General features: G+C 42.8%; 1 protein-coding gene across 1 annotated transcript in view; it reads left to right on the forward strand.

Annotated features, from left to right (window-relative positions):
- Window positions 1–25151, forward strand: part of LOC133346344 (coiled-coil domain-containing protein 33-like) — a 97183-nt gene that overhangs the window by 19980 nt on the left and 52052 nt on the right. Inside the window, 4 exon segments of the mRNA XM_061557840.1 lie at window positions 462–641; window positions 17485–17553; window positions 17555–17649; window positions 24053–24186. Of these exon segments, the coding sequence (XP_061413824.1) occupies window positions 462–641; window positions 17485–17553; window positions 17555–17649; window positions 24053–24186 (478 nt within the window).

Consider the following 25151-nt stretch of genomic DNA (forward strand, 5'->3'; position numbering starts at 1 on the left):
TTTGGCTATGTCGACTTCCAACAGGAAGATGAACTTGCAACCTTCGGAGTGATTGCGAGTTGATTACTGCGTGTAATAGATAGTTTGAAATGTCAATATAACATTTTTGTATGCGAAAATGAACTCAACACGTTCGTCAATAACATTTCCTTAAAAACGAGAAATATATAATAGGCGGCGTTTCCGGCAATATCCGTTCCTCATAACGATCTTTAGCACTTAAATGTATGTGCTGTTAAGAAGGGTTATTGCCTGAAATGTCACATCATATATATATTTTCCTTTTAAGGCAGAGTTGTTGACAAATTGTACTTGTGCGCCACTGCCAACGCAGCGGTGCCACAACACACTTCGTTTACATCTTTATAATTAATGTCGGCATATTTTTTTTTATACATTTACCTTCAAAATGCAAGACATTCTGTGTTCAGGATCTGACAGTTTGCGCGTGTGGCCTGCAGCCTGGCCAGGAGCCGTTCGGAAACGCTTCCCCGTCACCTCCGGAGTCGGAAGAGGAGCAGGTCCCTCCGTCTCCACCCTCATCCCCAGAGCCACTCGGCCCCTCTCCGTGGCCTCGTGCCAGCGGGCCGCTGCGCATCGTTTCTCCTGACAGCGGTGCCGAGACCTCGCCCCTGCAACACGTGAGTTCTGCCAAATGTGGCAAGGCCGTAATTATAATATATATTGGGTCGGGACACACATCCCCCCCCCCCACCCCCAATATTCAAATATGCTTAAAATGCCCCCCCCCCCAATATATTGCTAGTAAATAGATTTCTGTTTATATGATTGTGGTTATGGTTGTACTTTATTAATCCCTAACCTCTGCCATTGCATACAATGAAACAAGAAAAGGTAAAAAAAGAAAAAACAGAGCAATGGAATACAATATACTATTAGACATTATTGTAAAACATAAATAAGAAGTCCATCCATATGTGTTAGTGAATTTTTTTTATATTTTAGGCAGGAAATTAGTTTTCAAATTTCGATTTTTTTTTTTCTGGAGGGGACCCCCAGACCCCCTGGAAGATTTGGTCTCCCCCAATGTTGACGCCATGGCTACGGACTTGAAATGCGGCCACCTGTATTTACAACTTCACGTTCTACTTCAGTGATCGTCAGCCCCCCCTTGCCCCCCCCCGCCACCGTGGTAATTGTTTGAACCTGTGTGCATGGGATTTGCTTATTAGACGCCCTGATTATTCATAAACCTGATATTGTAATCCAGAACGACTGGCACCGCGTGCATTCTGAAAATGTTAATGATTGTAATTTCCCCCAGGCCCGTGCAGAATTTTAATACATTGGGTCAATTGCACGGCGTATTTTTTGAATAATAGAGCGTTGAGACGTTTACAGCCATCTCCTCTAACCGTTGAGATGTAGGGTAGCGTGAATGATCAGAAGTGATTTTTTTTTCAGCAGCAGCATGAAGATAGGGTGCACTTGGAAATAGTCGAATTAAAGCGTAGAGCCATTATTAATGCAAGTACACTTGTGTGGTGGACACTCCCTCGATGAATAAATCAATTTAGCTCGGCGTCCATTATACAAGACGCTCCCAGCGGAGTCGTGCCCGATTTCTTTCCTTGGAGGTCTAAGTGCCGATGAATTCGGGACTGATTATGTTTCACCTCTGAATTTCAACGGCGACAAAGGTCAGCGCGATCACTCACACTGGGCACGGTTGGCTGGCAGGTCCCGCTGAACACAAGATTCGCGTGGCGTTGGGAAAGTCACAGTGGCCCAATGTGGGCCAGAAAGCGTTCGGATTAGGGGTAGCGCACGGCTAATGGCAGGGGATAATGAGCACGTGTGCCCTTCTCTCCGCCGACACACCACGTCCTCAGCTCCCCTCGGAACAACGTGTGTTTGAATTGGTAAACAGCTTTCAATAAATGCTAAATCCATCCCCGTGAGATTGATGTATTCTTCTTCTCACTAACTCCTGGCTATTCGACTTCGTCTGCGAGAGGAAGTTGAGCCTGCAGCGGGGTGGGCAGGGTGGGGGGGGGGAGAATTTGGGACTTTTGTAAAACAAAAAATATCTTGCTGGATCGTCCGTCATGTTGCTGTGTAACGTCAGCCAGAGAAAGCAGAGGCATCGCCAGGGAAAAAGTAAACATCGAACGTGAAAATGATAATGCTGCAGGCAAGGGGTGATTTCTGGACAGCGACAATTTGCGCCATTCTCCCATCATTACACATGCAGTGTGGCAATGTCACATGACATGCAAGGCGATTGTCACAATCGTACCTTTTGCTGTCTGAAAGTCACATTTTTGTGGGTGCGCAACTACGCCTTTTCGTTTCCAGCCTGCTTGCACTGCTCGGTTTGGTGGCTTTCCCATTTTTTTTTTATAGAAAGCTCTATATTAGAAAAGGAAACATTCAAACTAATGGCAAAACGTTCCTGTGGTCGGTTGACGTTACCTTCTAAGATGTATTCGGTGACAAAGACCTACACGTACAGCGAGGTTGCATGCAACTGAGCGATGCACCTTGGCCGAACTGCTCAAGTGATATCGCAATGCATCTATTTTGAAAACTATAACAGCTTCACCTGGGGTGCACGCACCCCTTGGGGGTGTGAGATGCCCTTTCTGAGGGCGCGAGACATGCCACATTTTTTTAGAAGGTAACAAAAATTAAGCACGGGCACATAAGGTACAACTACTTTGTTTTTATCAAACCTATGTATTAATTAACATTACACTTTTTTTTACGATTGAGAACCAAAGGGGTTGCAAGGCTGCAGCAAAGGTAAAGAACCACTGCATCATAGCTTTGACAGTGGACCCTGATTATTTTTTCTTTTAAGTTTATGAGCACGAAACAGGTTGTATATTTTATTCGCTTGCGTTCGACAACGTGTTGAAAACAAAATTCTCTCTAACACACATCGGCGGTAATGTGAAAGTGCATTTAAACACTAAGTTACAATTTATTGGCACTATAATGACCCACATTCACTATACATCCTTTATTTTTGTACTCGTAATGTTATTGCGGTGATTTTTTAACGTTTATTTCCAGTCACTGATATGATGTTACTATGTTTGTGAACATCACAATTAAGTAAATGAATAATCACCAAATAGTATTTTGAATGTTATTTTTTCGAGGAATACTGTAGCAACAGTTTTTGACAGAGCGTTTTAAAAATTGCAAATGCTTAACTGCATTAGTGTGCAGAACATAATTCAATCTGAATTAAGAAGGTAACATTCCTGCGGAGGGAGATGGTAGGAACGTTGGGTTGCTCGGTCAATGGCCAGGGTCAACGGCGGCGTGGTGTATTCCGCAAATATGCCAGACTTTGAGGGCGGGCACAAGCCGGCTTGAGTAGGTTAAACGTTGAGTTTTATAAGGGCACCACGGGGTGACCAGCCCCTCTCCACCCAGCCCCACCCCTCCCACCCCCCACCCAGCCCCACCCCTCCCTCCCACCCCCCACCCAGTCCCACCCTCCCCACCCAGCCCCACCCTCCCCATCCCCACTCTCCCCACCCAGCCCCTCCCCACCCTCCCAATCCAGCCCCTCCCCACCCTCCCCTCCCCACCCCACCCAGCCACACTCTCCTCACCCAGCCCCACTCTCCTCACCCAGCCCCTCCCCACACTCCCCTCCCCACCCAGCCCCTCCCTCCCCACCCAGCCCCTCCCTGCACGACGGACGGACATACTACTCCCCTGTGGGCTGGTGTAACCAGGAGGTTCCAACCAGTAATATGTATTTAGAGTAATCGGGTGCTATACATTTCCACATGATACGCAACTTAGTTCAGCTATCATTTGTGGTCAGGTTGCTTCTGATAACGAACCAATGGCTCAGTGGCCTTTTCCTGGTAAAATAAATTTAGTGAATCGTTGTAAGCAAAATGAACAAGGACACAGTAGCTAATTACCATTATTGAATGTTGACTTCAAGCTTTCGTGACGGCCGGAATTCATATTCTTTGGGTCTTTCGGTAAAGTCACGTAGATAGGTTCAAAGAAAATAACATAATAACAAAAAACTACGACAGATCGATCGCAACACAAGTGGTCGTCATCATGCTATCTAATAGGACTGATGACGACCGCTTGTGTTGCGATCGAAACGTCGTAGTTTTTTGTTATTTTATTTGAACCTATCTACGTGACTTTACCGAAAGACCCAAAGAATATTTATACCATTATTGACCCTGAAGTATTTTTGAGGAAATTCCACATTTGTTTCGCATAAGCCAGTTGACTTTCCACAAAGTGGTACTACTAATTTTAAGGACCCTTGAGAAATGATGGGCTGACTAAGCCTATAAATGGGATTGCAATTTCCAACCTAATTGCCCGAAACGTGACCGATTATACATTTATTTGATTTTCAGTGAGCGTTATTTATTGATTTATATGTTGAGCTTTTATTATTTGTGCTTGTGCACCGCTGCCAACACCAGCATCAGTTTCTTTCACATTCAAATATCGAGCTTATTTGCATTGCGAATGCATCCGTCTCTGGCAGCAGCAAGTGCTTGCTTAAACCAAACAAGAAGAGCCGAACGTGCTGGGTCACAGCTGCAGCAACTCACGTGTTATTAACGCCTGCAAATGCCCGGTGCCAAAGCCATTATTACTGGAGCCTGACAACGAAACACAATTGGCATGGCTAACCACGCTTGTCATAATATTACAATTGTGGAGTTTGTCGTTGATATTTCATTACCATTTCGCATGCTTGTGTGGGCCGGAGCATTGGCACACTGGTTAGTGCGCTGCGCTATGAACCCAGACAGCTGAGTTTGATTCTCTGCCATGGTTAGCATCAGTGGCAAGTCGTATCATGCTCTCTCCCCTTTACCTACCCGCACGGACCAGCGTGGTGAGGCAAAGTGAATAAAACCCCGTGTCTGTTATGGAATAGGCATGCTTTCAGATTGAGAATGGCAGGCATTAGTCAATTAATGAAGCTATTTGTTTATTTATTGCGCTGATGCACAATATCATTTGTGCTGTTGTCTCTCGTAACTGACTATGCAAGTTCCACAGTAGTTCTCGTCTGGATAGTTCGAGGCATGCTGATAATTCCTTATGAGGGGTGAAGCACACGCATCTGTGCGATATTGCAAACGACGCTTTACATTATTGCAAAGGACAATTGGATGAAAGATTGAGCTGTGTTTTTTTCCGGCGAGTATATCTTATCTTGATTGTTTTTTTTATCCTCTATATTTGCTATTATATTTGTGATAGCGTTATGCACTGTCAGGGGATGCTATGGGTTTCTTGATAGTTTTTGCTGTCGTCTCTAATTGCCAAGGTGTGCAACTTCAGCTAAGGAGGAAAGACATACAGCATCAGCTGCAGGCTGCACAACGTAACTTAAGTGGATATCTTTATTAGGTTAGCATTTCCCTCTCTGCCAGATTTAGTCGAATAAGAATTGTAAGCTTGCAAACATGCCTCAGTGACCAATTAAAATCGTAACAAATCTTGCATAAAAAAATGATTTCTACAAAATGCTGCATTAAAGCCTTGCTTGCTGTATGCGCTGGAATACAACAAATGGCAAGGTTTCTAACGGTTCCAACCCAGGCCCCACGGATGCTGCCCTGTAATTGAAAGGCAAAGCGGCCAATTGGCACTCTAATGGTACGTGTCATTGCTTACATAAGGCCCTGTCTCTCCGGCACGCTGTTGACAAGCGATAGATTGTGGTGCTTGCGGGGAGCCGATTTATCTCCGTTTGGTTTGTGGGATGGTCTATGGGTGTTGGGATGTTTGACCTTTTCACTGTGACCTCTGCCCCTAACCCCTTCTTCTCTCTCTTCTCATTGAGTTGTGAGCTACACCTGCTTAAACCAGGAGATGTTGTGATGTGTATCTCCATTGGTATTCCTTGTTGTTACCATCTCTGGTGGTTCATTAAGCGTGGAACCGAATGCTTTAATGAGAAGACAATATTGTGAATGCTACAGTGAGGGTCGTCGTGGTTGTACTGTTAAGCTCTTTGATGTGGGCTCTGAAAAGACAATTTGTGGTGACTTGAAATTTCTGTGGTTAAATCATATTTCTTTATGTTGTAGGTAACATAATTTTGTACATATAGTTGGGCTGTATGCGTTACAGTTTTCTCCCTTTGTTAAATAACATTTTATCACATGAACAAACATTCACAATGAAAATCTCATTTCGACGACATTTATTACATAATAGTCGAGTAGTAAAATATATTTATTGCTTATGCATATATGTACTGTATTTCCTCACAACTTGGCAATAAGGTCGATAATGTATCTGTTTACATTTAGATACGTTCACTGCATTGCAATAGAATATAAAATCGTCATTGTAAATGTAAACACTTACCATAGCATCCAAACATTACTCAGATGGCCATTTATATTACAGCAATTGATCCTTATGGCGGTACCCCACCATAAGGATCGCGTGCCGATGTTTGAGATTTTTTTGGGAGGTGGTGGGAATGACTAATATTTCTCAACGTGTGGCTGATTTTAGATTACGTAGGTTGAAAAAACTCGATTTATTTTTCAATAGCATGCTGTGCACTGCCAGTGGAGCGCACACAGAGCCGAGCTAGCCCCCGTGTGTGTGTGTTTTTGAGATAAGTACGCCTTCAAAGGCTAGTGATGTAGAAAGAATTGCTCGTCCGAATTGGCAGCTGATGATTTAACAACATTTTCGTAACAAAGGCATTGTAATCTACAAAATTTAGGTGTGTAATTTGTAAGCTTAGCATGCATTCATACCAGGATAATTTTAGTTACATGTGACTTTACTGAAAGAACCAAAAATTTGTAATACCCGATTTTTATGTATTTACTTGTGCACACGTCTTGCTTGGATGATCAATATATATATACATTTCATCATAATGCAGTTAAGTGCAGTAAGTTTTAAAGAGTGCAATAGCCTTGTGCAAGGTGGTGGTTGTGTGTGGGAACTTATTCTTGTGAGGTTTTAGTCATATTTGCAGTGTTTACTTGGAAATCTGTCAATGCACAATTTGTGATATTTCGACCAACAATATTTGCAATGTTACACATAAATGGTTTGACCATTTTGAAATTTAACTGGTCGATCAAATAGCGTATCTATATTCATGAACATAGCGTTCATCATTTGGAATGTAAAACTGTAATATGTCACGTGACCTTGTCAATCCACTGTTGTATGAAGGCCTCCCTTCACCACTCTGGTCAGTGTGGGCTGGTGAAGGTCGTGTCCAGGACCGGCTCAGACATCAATCTCCACTGACGTTAGCCGTGGCCAGCAATTGAACTCAGGTCACCGGGTTCATGGTGCAGCTAGGCTCTGCGGTACCGCTCCACTCCCGTTCTAAATGCATGCTGCGCTATTTCATTTGCACTCATTTGGTTGACTTCACGTTATATCTTAGGCTGCCACTGCCTTTATAGGAATGGTTTATATACTGCGGTGTTTCTAACATTTCTCTGCATCTGACTTGTAATCCTTGAGAGTGTTTGATTTCAAGTCCCAGTTCAGGTCGATGCTCTCCCATCATTAATTTGTAAAACGAGTACGTGCATATGTACAACCCTTATTCCAATCCACTGCTGGATGAGGGCCTCCCCATGCCAAGAGGGGTTATAAAGGTGGTGGAACATAGACTTGGGTGCATAATACAGTACAGCATTGCATTTCGCTGCACTGCCCTCTGTTGACAACGTAACATGTCTACAGCCTGCAACACCTGTCTCATACATGGTGAGATCGGGCGTCATTAGTTTGATTTTGTGACAGGCAAATGAGATGAGTGCCGTACCACCTCGTGGAAAGTCAACATTGTCTTTGTCGGACTTGTTCCTGCCATAGGAATTTGGAATAATTTTCACTACTGGCGGTAAAACTGGCGATGGAGATGATAGCTTCTCGATGCTCATTGAAACGCGAGGACATGTTGAATTTATTTTGGTAGCACAAATGCATCAAGTATTTCGTGCAAATGCATTTCTCAAACAGTGTATTTGCCGGAAGAAAAATAAACCGGTTTATCTGAAACGTGGGCTGTTGAAATCACAGAGTCGCAGACAATTGAATGTGGTCTGCACCTACAATAGTAAGCAACAGCCAACGGTGGCTCTGGGGGAAAACCTCTCACGGTGGGGCCCGTTGCCTAGAAATGTGAGCCTCGGTCTCTCGACGCAGCACAGCCAATGGAATGAGCCTTTACTGCAGGGCGGAATGTAGTAAATAAATAACACTTCGCCAAAAGTGGCTTTTGCCTTTAAAGCCACGAACGACCGACGAGACGCGTCGTCGTTGTTGTTGTTCATTGATTGGACGCTTGCCTTTTCTTGTTTTCCATGTTATTAATTGCCTCCACCGTACAGCGGAAAGGTGAGATGAAGATTAGTTGCGTGCACGCATTTTACAAATTTTAATTTGCGGTCCTTTTTTTTTATAGCCTCCTGCCTTGTCGTGTGCGGTGGTACAGCCGAGCCGAGTGGTTGGCACGCACTTTACTGTGCATCACTGTCATCGCCAGGATAATTTGTAGTTTCAAAGGCATGTTCATACAGCCAGTCAACCGTGTATTTATGGCATGGTATGCCTTGTGCTCATAATTCAAGTTATCGGCATCAGATGTATGTTGTAATTGGGTCTTTTGCATTTCACCATCCCCTGCCTGAAAGCACGCGTTTCAAAATAGCGTTGCAATGCAACCCTGCTCGCAATTATTTCAACCATTTGTTATTTTTAAAAAAGCAAATTGCTTTCGTATTCTAGAGGAATACATTTGCCGTTAATTAACACTGCAAAGCCATCCCAATTACAAGTAAAGGATTGTATTGAATTATTGATTTGTTTGAAGGGCTCCATGTGTATAAATTTATCACGGAACACTGTCTCAATTAGTGTTACCAACGGAATCATTAATGCCAGAAACCCCAGCTCTCCTCGGGTGCTTGCTGACCATGCGTGTGTCGCGTTTCACGATGTCCATCAAACGAGGGGGGCCTTCAGTGGTGTATTTCGCCGTGTTCATGGGACCTGGTCGGGTCGCAGACGGCCTGGGTAGGTCCTGTCCTGCGGATGTGCCTGGCTGGTATGGGGTGCGGCTCTATATACAGACAGAGGAGCAGAGTCTGGCTGGTAGGTAAATTCATTGGCTTGGTATTGAGACGAAAGCTTAAATGGCTAAATCCGTTATGGCATACATTGGTAATTTTGCATCCTGCCCGCGATTCGATTTGTCACGATTTTGGGGTCATGATTCGATTAAAACAATTTATTTTTGGATTGTTTCTTAAATTGTCTGTCTTGTTTGAGCAGGTGTTTTCACGCCCATCAGCCTAAATGAAACAGCCTAGCATTTGCATGTAATTTCCATCATAACTGAACATTCTAACTTAATCTGAACGTTATTACTTAATCTCGTGTGTCAGGAAATGGTCCTTTCTCAAAGATCTAAAGAAGGGCTTATAAGAGGGGGCATTGTCTACCAATTTAGGGTATTATTAGGCATGTAAGCACCCAACGAATCACCAATTGATATGCATAGAATCATGCTCATGATAATTGATTTACTATGTATAAATAAAAAAGCACATGAAATGTTAATGTTACATTGATACCCACGTATTGAACACAACTGTACAAATGAGAAAAGGAATATGAAAAATACGAACAAGATGGTGATATTGAGACGAAAAGGAATTGATTCTTTAATTGTGACAATTCATCTAATCACTGGGTGAAGTGGTAGACGCATGTGTATTATGTGTTGTTCAACTACAAGCAAATGCAAATAACAATGGCAGTTTAAGTATTTCCAGCCTATCAAGTGATTCATCATATAATTTTGTTTTACTTAATTTCATACGTCTGTGTTTCAGTTTCTTATAATCGATGCTTATTTTATATGATTTGTATGGATACTAGAAATGATGTGTTTGTGTGTGTCGTGGGAGATGGTGGCACAGTCGTTGGCACACTGTGCCATGAACCGGGTGGGCCCGAATTCCATTTGCGACCATGGCTAACATCAGTGGTGATTCTCTGAAGCGGTGCTGGGACTCCCCTGAGTCAACTCAGCCTTGAAATGAGTATCTGTTGCAGTGTGTAAATGTTCAGCACCATGGAGACGAATGGCCACACCACCCCCTCGTGCGCCGTGCCAGCCTTCATCGGTGCTCGCGAATAATACTTGTCCCAACAGTACACATGTAGCCTAACTCGGGTGATCTTTATATATATATTTTTTGCTTTTCTCATAACAGACATTACAACGCGAATGAAATATAGAATTTATATAAACCCTGGAGCTTCACACTTTCCTTTCGTATATTACTCCAGCGCAGCATGAATAAAAAAAATTGAGATGATTTGCTCTTGAAACAATTTTTTTTTTGCTGCAGGTGCAGCTTTCATTGTTTGTTGAGGATTTAAAATGCTGTTCCATTATTCATGACTTTTTGGCCCCTGCACATTAGATGCTGCCTGAAATCGATATTTCAGCTGACGCCGACTTATCAAGAGCAAACGTGGTGTAATGGAATATGGCAGTGGCATGCTGGGCGCAGCTTCCTGTGGTGTGGAATGGATCGTCTAAGTCCTGATATCGTATTCCCAAGAATGATGCTGAACCCTTATTAATGCATGAGAAAAAAAAAAAGTTCCAACACAATTCATGTTTTGGTTAATTTTGTTTTGAAACATTCTGAATGAAGTAGAGCGTTGACTTGGTGAGTAGATGAAAATGTGTATTTGGAATACGACAAAAAAATATGTTAACACCTTACTACTGCAATAGGTGATCAAGGTTGTGTTGTTTAGCTCTCCGATGTGCATTCGGTACAATGTCTGATGCTTTGCTCCACGTACTGGGTGCTTCTGCCATGCATAGAGAGAAATGTCAAGCATCATAGCGAATCACCCGTGGGACGACCAGAAAGTGTATTTTATACCTTGCAGGGCTTTACTTTTGGGTCTACTTTTGGTTAAAGCTACAGTTTCTCTGTTAGAAAATGGTAATTTCATCTCCTTTTGATGAGGTCTATTCAGCCTTTTATACCTCAAGAATGATTAAAATGAATACCACCTTGAGGGAAATAAGCATGGTGGTCGTATGGATATGCCCATCTGCTCCATATAGGATTTAATGTGGCATTTACAGTAGTGGCAAGAGACGAGGAACACTTTTACGTTGACAATATTCTATACAGAACAGCTCTCTCTTTATATACAAGCCTAGATTAGCCTTTGGGGCTATGCTACACTTCCATGCTGATTAGAAACCAGATCTGAGTTGTGTTTGGTTTCTTTCGTGATCATGCAAGTTTGCATTTAAACCCCCCCCCCCCCCCCCCCAAAATAGGAGTCGAGCTTAACATGTTTTAATGCTTCATAGCAATAAAACACAAAGTTCCATGGCATTAAACATGTATTATCTGCTGAGTGTCTCAATTCTCAAACGAGCATTGGGCTGTGTCGGAGACCTTGACACCGTGGTGTATCTTCACATTTCTCTCACGCGGGCCATAGCAATTTAAAACCTTTAGCAAAACACGGGAGGGTAACGCGGTGGTGCATGTTTATTCATGTTTGTATGTTGAACTTCCTTCGGAGCCAGCCGTGCTAATTAGGAGGTGCATGTATGTTGCACTTTTTGGTTCTTTCGGTTAAAGTCGCGTAGAAATAAAATAAGTTAAATAATAGAATACGACGTTTCGATTGCAACACAAGCAGTCGTCATCAGCTAGAACTAAATTTGAGAGAGAGACAAAACACAGACACGGAGGCACACAGACAGACACACGACTGCTTGGGTTGCAATCGAAACATCGTATTCTATTATTTAACTTTTTTATTTCTACGCGACTTTACCGAAAGAACCAAAGAGTAATTCCTGCAGTCACGAAAGCTTCGAAATTATGTTGCAACTTCTTTCGCACCGTACGTAGCCAACCGTGCTAATTAGGGGGTGCGGGGGTTAGCCCACTGTGCTATGAACCTGGTGACACAAGTTCGTATTCCTGGCTACGGCTAATGCCAGTGACATCAGAAACACTCGTGCCGCCACCACACCCCCCTCATTATCCTGCACTGACCAGCATGGCGTGATACGAAAACATATCCTCGACTGACAATGGCATGGGGAGGCCTTCATCCTCTGTTCGATTGTTTTCTTTTATAAGCACAGCTGCTGAGCACAGGCCCAAAAGCTCAAACGCTAAGCAGCCAGCAACAAACAGTGATATTAAAGTTGTTAATAGACAGATATGTGTTGAGAATGTGTGGATAAAATTCCGTCATTTATTTATTTAACTACTCAGATTAAGCATATTGTTAAGATCACACACAAAGCTTACTCGTTTGAAACAGTAATCTCCTTTTTTCACGCCGATAGTTTCATCTATAAATGGCAACATTTGAAAAAAATATCATTGCAATTCTCTTATTTTTTTAAATGCCAATTTCAATGTGAAATTGGTTGGTTTCATGTCTGGCCTTCATTCCCCAGGGTATGCCGTGATGAAGGAACGTGACCCAATGCTCATGTTTGCAATGACGGGGCTAACATTTCCATCAACCCTCAGCTGTCCATCACAGCGAATTCCCCAGACCTACAGGACATTCATTCTGGCTGTCTCGGTGTTAGCAAACACACGTTGAACGTTCATTTCTCCACCCTCCACTCGTAATTAATTCCCACTACAAAATCTCAGATCACCAATCTTGAACGCAAAAGTCGAGCTTATGGGTTTTAGATGCAGGCAGATATCACGGTCCATTCCACACGCCGAGGTGTAATCGATACCACACTGGATTTCCAATGCAGAGGCCGCCGGTTCGATTCTATCGCCCGGCGCGATTGCGGAAACAAGGGCCGAGTTTCTTAATAAATCTCCCATTTTCTTGGTTCTTTCGGTAAAGTCACGTAGAAGGGAAGTAATAAAATAATAAAAATGAAACATAATAAAATCAAATAATTCTCACGACGTTTCGGCTACAACGCAAGCAGCCGTCTTCAGGTGAAGAATGAGACACTGCCAAGCTAGGAGCTTATATATAAGCTGAGTTGGAGGTGGAAGAAGAAGAGAGCCTCAACAAAAGAATGTGCATATCAAGAGGAATTTAGCATATTCATGGGAAATGCGTAGGATGAATATGCTAAATTCCTCTTGATGTGCACATTCTTTTGTTAAGGCTCTCTTCTTCTTCCACCTCCAACTCAGCTTATATATAAGCTCCTAGCTTGGCAGTGTCTCATTCTTCACCTGAAGACGGCTGCTTGCGTTGTAGCCGAAACGTCGTGAGAATTATTTGATTTTATTATGTTTTATTTTTATTATTTTATTACTTCCCTTCTACGTGACTTTACCGAAAGAACCAAGAAGATGAATCCCTGCAGTCACGAAAGCTTTAAATCGAAATTTAAATCTCCCATTGCCTCTCTCCATCCAGTGATATGAATGGGATACGCCACGGTTAGTCAATCAGCAGCTTGAAAGAGTAGGCCAAAATACCCACCTTTTCAGGAGCAGTGGCGTGAATAAGTGAAGTCTTGGGTTTCATCTTTACCCAAACTTGATCAACCACCGTTATTGTTTATAAAATGGCTGTTATACCCTTTGTTTGCTCATATCCTGCATTCTTGCTGAGATGTATTTAATAAGTTATAATATATAGAGTGAGCTGTTAATTTGACCAGCTAAAAGAGTGTGCAAAGTTCAAAGGTGGATAACACGTTGATCATAAAATCACTGCTCTGGTGACAAATTAGCGCACGAGAAGCAATATATTCCTGGCAGCAGTGGACTGAAGTAACAGCTCGCATCACTGTACGTGTTTTTTCAGCGTTCATAGATTCCGTCTTGTCATAAAATATTCGAGTGAATTGCCGCCAGAACATACCACACCTATTGTGCGCCAAGGAATTGGCGCTGATTGCAGGCGTGAGTAGTGTTCGCTGCCGATGCACAAAGCTTAGTGATTTGCAACTGGGACCTTGCAAGTATGATTGTTTGCCTTCTTCTTCTCTATAGTTCATGCGGAAGACATGGGAGAGACATGCAAATTAGACATGCGGCTGTCATAGGTGCACTTGCCTGCCTTTGGGGACTGAAGTAGATTCGGTTTCTAAAATAACGGGAACAGTGGATTATGATTTACACGTTCCTTAAAAATGTATTCCATTAAGACCGCGCATTTCAATTGCGGGGGGCTTTGAGGCAGTGCCTCGTCTCTGGCAGATGTACTGCACGAGAACATTCGTGGCGAAAAAAATAAAATCCAAAAGGCAATCCACTTACAGCATTTGTTAAATACCGCCTCGTGTTTCTGTCGTTTTTTTCTGTGAGCAATAGCAGACTTTGCAAATAAGTTACAAAATAATACAATCGCCAGCGATAATTTAACAGTAGCTTCACAGCTGTCTTACAATGTAGGTTTGCTTATCAAACAACTGTTGTTTTGTGGAGTAGTTTGCGGGAGAGGCTTAGGGGTTCAGTAGGCGGCGGCGGTGGTGGTGAAAGAAAAAATACATTTTTGAAATGGCAAAACATTGATGGCTGGGCCGCCGTGACCGGGCACAGTGTCCCTTGGGAGACCGCTGGTTCGGGGTGCTTTGGTAGGGGGGGTTGATGGTGGTGTGGAGGTGGGGGTAGAGATTAAGAGGGGCTGCTAGCCATGTGTTGTTGTAAGCCCATTGGGGGTTGGGGGGCCCGAAACACAAATTATTTTTTGCGGCCCGATTCCAATTTCTAAATTCCTAGTGAGCTAGAGCCAAGAGATTTAGATATAGTGAGTTGTAGACAAAAATTGTAGACAAAAACATAGAGATGCCGTGAGATGAGAGAAGAGATGCAGACAAGATAGAGATGAGCGAGCTTCATTGACTTTTTTGACGTTATGATTTACAATGGTTTGAATTTCAGCCGACATTTTATGCACTCCATCGTTTTCATTGATCTAAGGCCCTTGAGCTGTGCGCGGGGGGGGTGTCGGGCCCGAAGATTTTGCCTGGTTTGCTTATGCCTAGCGCCGCCTCCACCACCGGTTGCTATCCGTGTGGTTTGCGGCCTCAGTAAATCACACACTCCAAGCTCCCTGTTGCACTTCTACATTGGGGCTCGCCGATGATGGAGAGAGAGACCAACCCAGCCGGAACAGCAGCACTGCACCTGCCTCCTTCTGGGAAATGAGAGGATCGAACCTCATGAATATTCTGCATTGAGGATGCGAGCACATGGATGTGAAAACACTGACCGGTCTATTGGGATTGAGGGGAAGCAAATTCCAAAGAACACAGGATGAGATGTTATTATCCTTTGTGCAAGCACTTCCAAGAGTTCATTTTAAAATAAATGAGGAATAAGTACAAAGTTTGGAGAAGGATCAGCACCCCCTGGCACATTGTCGATTTGCAATATTTCTGATACGTTTTGACAATTGAGTCGTAAGTTGGTTGGCTCAATCATTTTTTAAAGAAATGTTCAATTGTAATTTATTTACTTGTATATTTACAGCCTTTTGTCAATCCACTGCTGGATAAGGACCTTCCTTGGCTGTGTGGGGTTATTTGACCATATCATGCTGAATAAGAACGTGGCCACCGGACTGAATAAGAACGTCCTTTTGAATGCGGGGATCATAGAAGTAGGAGCAGAGCAGTCTAGTACAACATGTATTTATTTTTCTACACTGCCCTCTGCTACCCACCATGTAGTCTGGCAGCCTCCTTTAGCAACCTGTTTGTAAATGCTGGTCACCAATCCAGCAAATATCTGGGCTCTCAACCCTGCTTTATTTCTGATATTTGATGGAATTTGGTGCATTCCAGGTCATTTGGACAAAAAAAAACTGTTTAGTGTTTCAATAGCCAAACACGCATGAGGAGATGCTTACCCATCTAACAAAAATGGCCACTAAATCACTTGCTTTGAGATGTGCTTCTGCGGCCGTGTGGAACACTCTTCCTTCTGATATTATGAAGCCATTGGAGCTATGCACTTTTAAATATAGGTCGAAAACTCACTTGTCTCGAACTGATTTTTGTCTTGAGTTTGTTGTCCTTCCCCCACACTTCCGACAAGCATGGTTGGCTAGGTACGGTGCAAAAGAAGTTCAACATACATGACATGGTGCTCGTGCCCATCGGTGTCCCGAGGCTCGTGATATACGTTTCATGTTTCCTCTGTTGGGGGACCAGTATCCTCAAATACAGAGATGGGATTGGAGGAAGTCGTGACCCCACCCCCATCATCTGAGGTTAAACTCACGATGTTTTGATTGTGAGCCGAGTTTTTTCATCAGCAGCACCGGTGGCTGTAGGAGCCCTGTACCAGAGAGGGGCTTCTGACTGACGCCCAGTCATGGATTTAGTTGGGATAAAATGTTTTCGTTTAAACCTCGGATACATTCTGAAGCAGAGACACATTTGCATATGTATTGATATTAGGGGTGGAACGATGCATAAAATCACCGATTAATATAAATTCTTCAGCTCACAATTCACATTTCACTCGGCACTGATGTTAGTCATGGGGTGAGGAATAAAACGCAGGCCTTCGGTTCCAAAAGCCGTAAGTCTTCTCGATGAATAATTAATATTTAAGATATTAGAACCTATTTGTAAACATTTGTAGAAAAAATGTTGGCACATGTTTACTTTCACTCGGTAAAAAACAACTAAAATAATATTCATATGGAAATAATCTCAATACTGAAAACTATTAATTTTTTATACAAAATTCAGCGATGTCAAGACAACCGTTGGAAATGGTATTAAAATAGCTGCATTTATTTTTGTAATATTTCCATGTGTGAAGATAATCAGGAGTGGCATTTATTGAGGAAATGATTATGTTAGTAAATTGAGTGTGCTTTAAATTACATTACTCATACCCTTAACAAAAGTAATTATGTAAAAAAAAATCATAATCGTAAGCCATGGTCAATCTACTGCTGGATGAAGTTCCCCCCTAAGTCACCAACACTTCTCACAATCTTGTGATTAAACAATCCACCAATCACCTGCACGTGAACTGATTTGTCAAGAATTATGGAGTCTGTTTTAAGAAATTTGTCCGTGACTGAAAAATAATCTTCTGCAAAAGACAGGAGAGTTGGATAACTACCATAGGCTTTTTTCCTACATGTTGTTCTTGTAATGCATTCCTACTCATGAATATTTCAAAACCTTAATTCACACTACTGCATGTTGAAATCAACACCATCGACTGTCTCACTGCATACAATTGCATCAAGTTGTGCTGAACCATAGTGCATGAAAAAAACGAGTTTCATTGCCAATAATTCAGCACAGATAAATGCACAATTCCTACATGGAACAAAAAGAATAATTTAATTCTGCTACCAACACTAACCTCAATGTTTACAATTGCCATCGCTTTTGATTGTCAATGTCACTCGCCGTAACTTGTACATGTGTGTGTGATTCTATAGAGCATGCACAGTGCCTTAGCAATGTGAAATATTCATCTGGCCCAGGTAATGGAGGGAGCAGCGAGGCCCTCGGAGCCGCCCGTCAATGCCGCCACGAATTCCTGGCACGTGTCAGCGCCCGGGCAAGGAGACGGTGACGCTAATTCTCCACGGCGTGAGCAGCCTGCCCCCGCCGAGCGACGGAGGAGTCCCGCGACCATTCGCCGCCGTGTAAGTGCTGCGCGTCACGCGAGCGTGGAGATCATCCCTCATTACCGCCATCTCGCTCCTTGCTCTATATCGGGGATGGCGGCGGCGGGGGGAACTGTTTCCTATACCGATTGCCAAAGAAAACTTTCAAATTTCGTGTCGCCAAAGGCGGGACCGCACATTAGCGCATGCGTCGGTCAGATGTAACTGAGCGTGCCGAATTTATGGATGCGGTATCGCCACGTCGAAAGTGGGCCCCCCTCTCGTACCCTGATGAGTGCGGCTAAGGTGCAGTGGCTGGATAACTATCGAAGGCCTCACGTGGCTGTGCGGGCCGCGTGATATGCAATCATAGGGCATAGGTTCTCCACCACTGCCCTACGTGTAATGTCTGTATCGGCTGTTTAATTGCTGTGGCTGGAATGTTGTGAAGAATGGAGATGTATATTATATATGTCGTCCGCAAGATATCCATTATAAAAAATAGTATAATTAGACAGCAGGTTGAGCTAGGCTGATTAAACCAAACTCACCACATATACCTGGTAGTGTTCATATTTTATCACGTGAGTTTCATCTCTCTAAACCAGTGGTTCTTAACCTTTACTGCAGCCTTGGTTTTCTAATCGTGAAACAAAGGTATGTTAATAAATACAAAGGTTTGATGAAACGAAGTGATTGTACCTACGTGCCCGTGCTTAATTTGTCTTTCGATGATTTACCTTCTAAAAAAATGTGGCCATGTCTCGCACCTCCAGAAAGGGCATCTCGCATCACCAGGTTAAGAACCACTGCTCTAAATGGAATGATACGTGAACCAATTCTGGTGCAGCTCCCATGCAACCCCCCCCCCCATTCGCTGATTCATTGACTAACGTGGTGAAGTATGACCAAACAACTCCCATGCCTGACATTCTGCTGATAATGCCACAAGGAATATGTTGCCAAGATTTCAACCACCCAGATCTGACACCATGTATATGCTCAATTGTGATGCAGGAATGTTGTAAAAAAAAAATGTTGGAAAGAGGTCAGTTGTTTTTTCAAAATGTATGACTGGTAGATTAAAAATAAATAAGTAAATTATATATGTGGCACTATTTAACAAAAGTTATTTTTTTTGATATTCTGTTGTATAATTAGCTGCTAATATACTTTAAAGAACGCATATTCAGTCTTAACATGCGCAAATATTACAGACAAATAAGATGATATTTAGGATTTTGACCGCAAGCGATAATTGCTCTCTGTGAATGTCACTCGACGTTATTGATGAGGCATTGGGAGGTATTGCATTTCTTCCTCCTCACTCACTCAACGACATCGCTGCTGACCGTGTTTAGACAGCCGGCGAGACAGCCCCTGCCTTTGTTTAAATCCCACCGAATCAGAAGCCCATTTCTTGCTCCCCACTTTCGTTTGACCTCCATTCCAGGTCTCTATAGTGACGAGTTTGGCACTTGACAGAGCAAAACCCGCACAGTGCAGGGCCTTAGACAGTTGATCTGACACTCAGCTCTGCAACCCTGATGTGGCTTGGCAGCCCGTAGAATTCACAAAATAGGACGGCTTAATTTGGACTTGTCGTATTCCATTTGTAGAGAATAAGGCTTACGCATGGACTTTATTTTAAAACTAGAGCACGTGATACATGTTTGCTCGTATGCTGTAATCCTCAATGCACTGTGTATTGACATTTTACCATCACGAGCCCTTTCAGATGTTATTAACACATTACACCTAGACGACCCACGCAATCTTCATTATCATCATTATCCAAAGATATTGAAGGCAAGGGTACAACGCTGCCAATTAGGCCAGTGCTTAAACACCAATCTATGTTGTTGCTAAATTCCTTGGCCATAATGGAAGGCATATTGATCCCTTCCCATTGGCTTTGCAAATCGACTACGTTGCTCTTCAGAGACGGGGAGCGGCACGTCCGTCTCCACCTCATCGGCAAATCATCAGCTTTGTCCCCAATGCGCCGCTTCATTAAACTTTTATTTGGGCCGGGAGATGGACAGGCTGCAGATGAGAGGCTCGGATGCATGCAGAGGCACGAACCCACCTTGATTGTTGTCCTAGGCGTCGTTGTTTAGTCGTGTTCACGTCTCGAATCGGTATTCGTAAATGCGAGTGCGTGCGCGCGTTTCGTACCGTTGCCTTAAAATTGTTCACAAATGCACGTGTCTTGATTTGACATTGTCATCTTTCGTCTCAGCTGCTGTCAGTAAGACCGTCGTATGCGAGTGCCTGTGAGGTTAGTGCAAATTTCCATTGAGAAGATATTGCCAGTCCTAAGCTTGCGATGTTGACCACATTGTATGATTGGCAACCGTTCGAGGTATATTTAAGTGCAGCTGCCACTGAACTCTTATTTTGGCACAAAGCATATATATTACACACACAAAATTATGACAGTATCGGAATGTTCATTGTGCATAAACAAAAAGCATGAAAATGAATGGGATTATATCATGGTTAACAATAGTTATTTTAGTCATTTGTAAGGATCTGATGAAACTTGTCATCACCAATGATTGTGCAGTTTATTGTCATGGGACAGTGGAACGATTCAACCTCGGCGATTCTTCGAATTGTAGCAAACCAGGCATGAGATTCGACTCGAGCGTTCATTATATACATCGTTAGCCGTGAATGGTATTGACTTTAAGGTTGATGTGGGCTATGTGAACCCATTTCAATTCAGCATAAACAACGTTGGCCACACACTGCTTCTTACACACGTCATTCAGTGCATATAGTGTGAGCCGATTCACTAACCGATGAGTCTTTCCAACCCGTATCATCGTCACGTGATAACAACAACGCCGTGTACAATAGTGGTGTGGAGATTGTGGTGGTGGTGGGTGGTGTCCATGGGTGAAAAAAACCCGATTTTTACAGCGGCAGGCATCGGGTTTTTTCTTTAATACAATTACACCCGATTTCGGGGAATTAAAATCTGGTTCAATGAATACGAAACTCTGATCCAAGGCTTGGGCTGCTTCCTCGTCGGTGCTGCTATCGTACTCGGGGGGCCGTCGGGCACAGGGTAGTCGTAGAATGCGGTGGGCAGGTTGGTCTTGATGAACACGAAGAGCTTCTCCTCCACAATCGTGGGCGCCAGTGAGTTCCTTCGCTTGGAATGGATGAAGCCCATCGTTGAGAAGTTGGCGAAGTGCGGTTCTGCAATTAGAACCAATTAAACCGGATTTCTCCCAATCTCAGATGATCGGGTTTAATATAAAAAGACACTTAAACCCGATTATAAAAACACCCGACTGTGCCACCCTTGGTGTCCACGGCGTTTTAGGCAGCGACTGGGCTCAAGCCGTTTAAGGAGGGCACGTGCTTGGGCTTAAGTGCGAGTTTTGCCGAGGCTTGCCACCTCTCTCAGTTTCACCAGAATGCTCTCTCTGTTTTGAGGTAGGTAATCTTACTGGGACACTTATAGCTCCAGTGTTTTGTCAGTTGGAGAACAACAACAAGATGCACTTACATGTTGTTCTCCCCTCTTCTGGGATCACGAGATATGCTTCCCATTTATGTATCCTGCGTATTTTGTAGCTCAGAGGTGGCTACCTTAGTTGCACCGTGTCAAAATCTTGTTCAACAGGGGGCGCTTAGTAGCAATTTTAATACATTAATGCTCTTCCATGGATCAGAGCATAAATTGGTAAAACCTAAAGTAAAACAACTTTAGTCGTGCCTATGTATTTACATGGTTGATAAGGTTATCACATAATTCACTGCTATTGGCCACATTTTAAACCATCACGCAAACTCCGGTCATCCTCGCAGTGTCTTTTGACTAACCATCGAACAAAGACGGTCACTGCATCACACGCTTTCAGATGCTGCTTCTGCGGCCATCTGGAGTGCTCTTCCGATATTAGGGAGTCACAGGAACTATGCACTTTAGATCTAGATTGTAAACCCATTTCTTTAGAACTGCTTATTGTGTTTAGTATGTGTCCTTCGCCTGCACCTCCGATTATCACGGTGGTATGAACAAGTGAAATATCTGCTCTCACCTCATGGACTATGCACTGTGATTTTAATTCATATCCACTTTCGGGACAGTCCTATAGATCACGAAAACGGATTATTTTCAGTTTTTTAGTTTTTGTTTAACAATGCATGCTATGTCAATACTCCTTAAAAAATTACAACTCGCAGTATTTCTCTTATTGGCAATGACATATTATAGCAATTAAAGATGTCATGTGATTTTATAATAATGGGAATACTGTGCATGGCAATGAAGAGCTGTGAATTGTACCCCATTCAAACGGCTAGCATTTGAATATCTTTAAAAAAATGTTTTACATACACTCATACTTACACACTTTTTCGGTTTGAAAATGCCACAGAAAACATCAATTTAAAACAGTATTTCATCATATTTATAACTTCAAGAAACAAAGGAAAATATTTTAGCTTGTTTACATTACAAACGTGTACATTACTGACATATAAGGGGGTTTGCTCATTTCTGAGCAAGTATTATTTTTGAGTAGTCGAAACGATTAAATTCCACATGTGTTTGGGACTGAATTCTGTATGTATGTAATTTACATTTAACAATTTTACATTAAAAAAACATCACGGCCTTCAGGCACGGCCCAGACTGTGAAAGGAAGTGAGGTGTCATCAATTTTTCATTAGCCCTGGTCTGGTTTTAATATTGATTTTATGCCTCGCCTATGTTCTCCGACTGATTTTAATGGAAATTCCCTTCACCTTGCCAATACACTTTAATGACTTAAGCCAACACATTTCTGCACCAGCAAAATGACTTTGGGGTAGGGGAAATTATTAGGATGCGCACGCGATTTAAATAACCCGAAGATTTACTTTGTGCGTGAGAAAAATAATACTTACTGTAAAGTGGCAAATAGGAAAGCCGTGCTATTTTGTACAGCTGGAGCTAAGAATTGGTTCGCACGCATCAATTGAAAATCTGATCTGGAATCCAACCATATGTGCTCATACCTCTAGGCATGAAACCACCTGATCTGCTAATTGGCTGATGAATATTTGCGAAGGGAAGGAGAGGCCACCGTTAATCCCTTTTGGAGAGCCTCGGCTCACGCTTGAGCACTATCGTGTGCGCTTAGTTGGTGTTTTGAGAGGGAGCGCGTGGAGGTCCAGGCCATAAATATTACATCACAGGGATAAGGCTGAACTCCCCCCGAGACTGCCTACACACACAAGGACCCTCTGTTAGCCAGCCGTCTGAGCCCAGCCTGCCTCTCGGCCTGTTTGCCCAATTAGAGGGATTTGAAGTCATCTGACTCGGTTTGTGCTTCTGGAATGCATTGCTGGTATTAGCATTCAATTACAGATGGCTCCATAGTGGCAGTGTGAACAGGGAATTTTCCACAGGATTTACAGAAGCACAAATTGAAAGCAACACGCGAATGGCACTAGGCAAAACTGTATGTGCTATTCGCTCATTGTATTTGTTTTCATTGCGATGTCTTTTTTTAAACATAACAACCAAAGAAAATAGCGTACAAAGCAGGGACAATGCAGGAACGATAGAGAAAAATAATCAATTGTCTCTTAAATGGATTGAATTAATAGTTTACGAATGTACACTGTTCAGATGTGGTTTTTGTATTATATGAACAGTAGTGTTAATGCCTGAAACATTAAATTAATTAATCTGATGGTCTGTAGCACTGTGGGCCAATTTTACGTATAGTAATTATACAAGTTGAACAAAACGTACTAGAAGAAAGGTAAAATTTAACAATTTATACTTATTTGTATACTACCCTGTAATTTATATTTGGAGTAGGCAGGTAAAAAAAAGATGCAGCAGTCACCTGATGACATTGAACTTGTAAAAAAAACGATACAGACTGGAAAAGGGTCAGCATTTCCATTCTCAAATCACCACGGGATCTATGCTGATCTCCACTGGTGGCCGTGAGGCGCTGATGGAAATGCCACGTTCCCATTGCGGGTGAAAGTGTATCCATACCATGACCACTACCAGAGCTTAATTTCAACCGAAGCTGTTTGTGAGCCAAGCTCTTGAGAAAAATATTTCTGACGGGGGGGGGGGGGAGGGATTCGATTAGAAATTAATCCCTGATCACTGCTGGTACAGTTTTACATATTTTCATTGTAAGTTTACTTTTGTAAACACACAATTATATTCACCCTTTCCTCCGATCCTGACACCCACCCCACTTGCGGATTATTCCTTCCCTTCCACAGCGGACACGTCCATTCCTCGGCCGCCACCCCATCATTATTCTTCACCGTAGCTCATAATCCCTTCGCGCAATGCAACGCGATATCTTCAACCTACGTATGCTATCTAAAAAAAGACGACAAAACGCATGTTGGAAACCATTCATTGGGCGATATTTATTTCTCGTTCTGGAATTGTTTGCACCGGCAGAAAGAGCGGCACAGACGAGCAGCAGAGCAGGGCAGCCCAGGGCGTGACGCACGCCAGCAGCCAGGCCACACACTCGCCTTCGTGGGAGGAGACCGTCAGTGTGGAGATAGACGAGAACAAGGCAGATGATGAAGGTATGGTTTAACAAACAGGTGCATCATCGTCGTCGTCGTCATGAACATCATCAGTCATTATTAATCCACTGCTGGATGAAGCCCTCTCCAAGCGGCTGCCACCTCTTGCAATCGCTGCGAAGTAATACTCCACATAGCACCTGCGCACGAGCTGATATTTCATTGCTCCATCTCCTCGGTTGGTACCCTCTCAGACACGTTCTGTCACTTGGCTGCCACTCCGTTATTATTCGTGACTATTGGTCATTCATTCTAGATTTGAAGCTTTCGTGACTGCAAAGATTCATATTCTTAGGTTTTTTCGGTTAAGTCACGTAAGTAAAAACATCAAAATAAAAATAAAATAAAAATAAAAATCACGACGTTTCGGAAACGTCGTGATTTTTATTTTTATTTTATTTTTATTTTGATGTTTTTACTTACGTGACTTAACCAAAAAAAACCTAAGAATATTGGTCATTCCCCACATTTGGTTGCCGGCTTACCGTATTCTGTCATTTCCGGGCACTGCAGGTGGTTTGCTTATTACCTCTTTGTGTGATTAAACCTGGCCACGCTGTCTTAACACATTTGGATTCTGATTGTTAGTTTATTACCGCCTGCAAGTTTACTGGAATAGCTCTCGATAAGTACCATGTGCATTTGCGCCCAAGAGTTGGATTAAAAACAAAACCCCTTTCAGACTAACATTTCTCAGCCCATTTTTATTGTTATGGACCATGGCTAATATAAATAAGGATATTTGGGTAGGTTTGTAATTGGAATAAATTATTTGAACATGTAAATGTTGAGGAATGAAATATGACCTTCAGGCCGACTGATTGACAGAGCTGTCTTTCGTGATGTGACTGGCTCTTGTGTCACATTTATGTCCCAATTTTCATTCTCATTCAGCAGGGCCTAGCCATTCTTCGGGCATGAACTTGAAATGCATTTACCCATGAATGCCTCTTCCGAATCTCTCT

Source organism: Lethenteron reissneri, chromosome 24, assembly GCF_015708825.2.
Source record: "Lethenteron reissneri isolate LAM-NWPU_2019-01 chromosome 24, ASM1570882v1, whole genome shotgun sequence".
NCBI classification, from domain to species: domain Eukaryota; kingdom Metazoa; phylum Chordata; class Hyperoartia; order Petromyzontiformes; family Petromyzontidae; genus Lethenteron; species Lethenteron reissneri.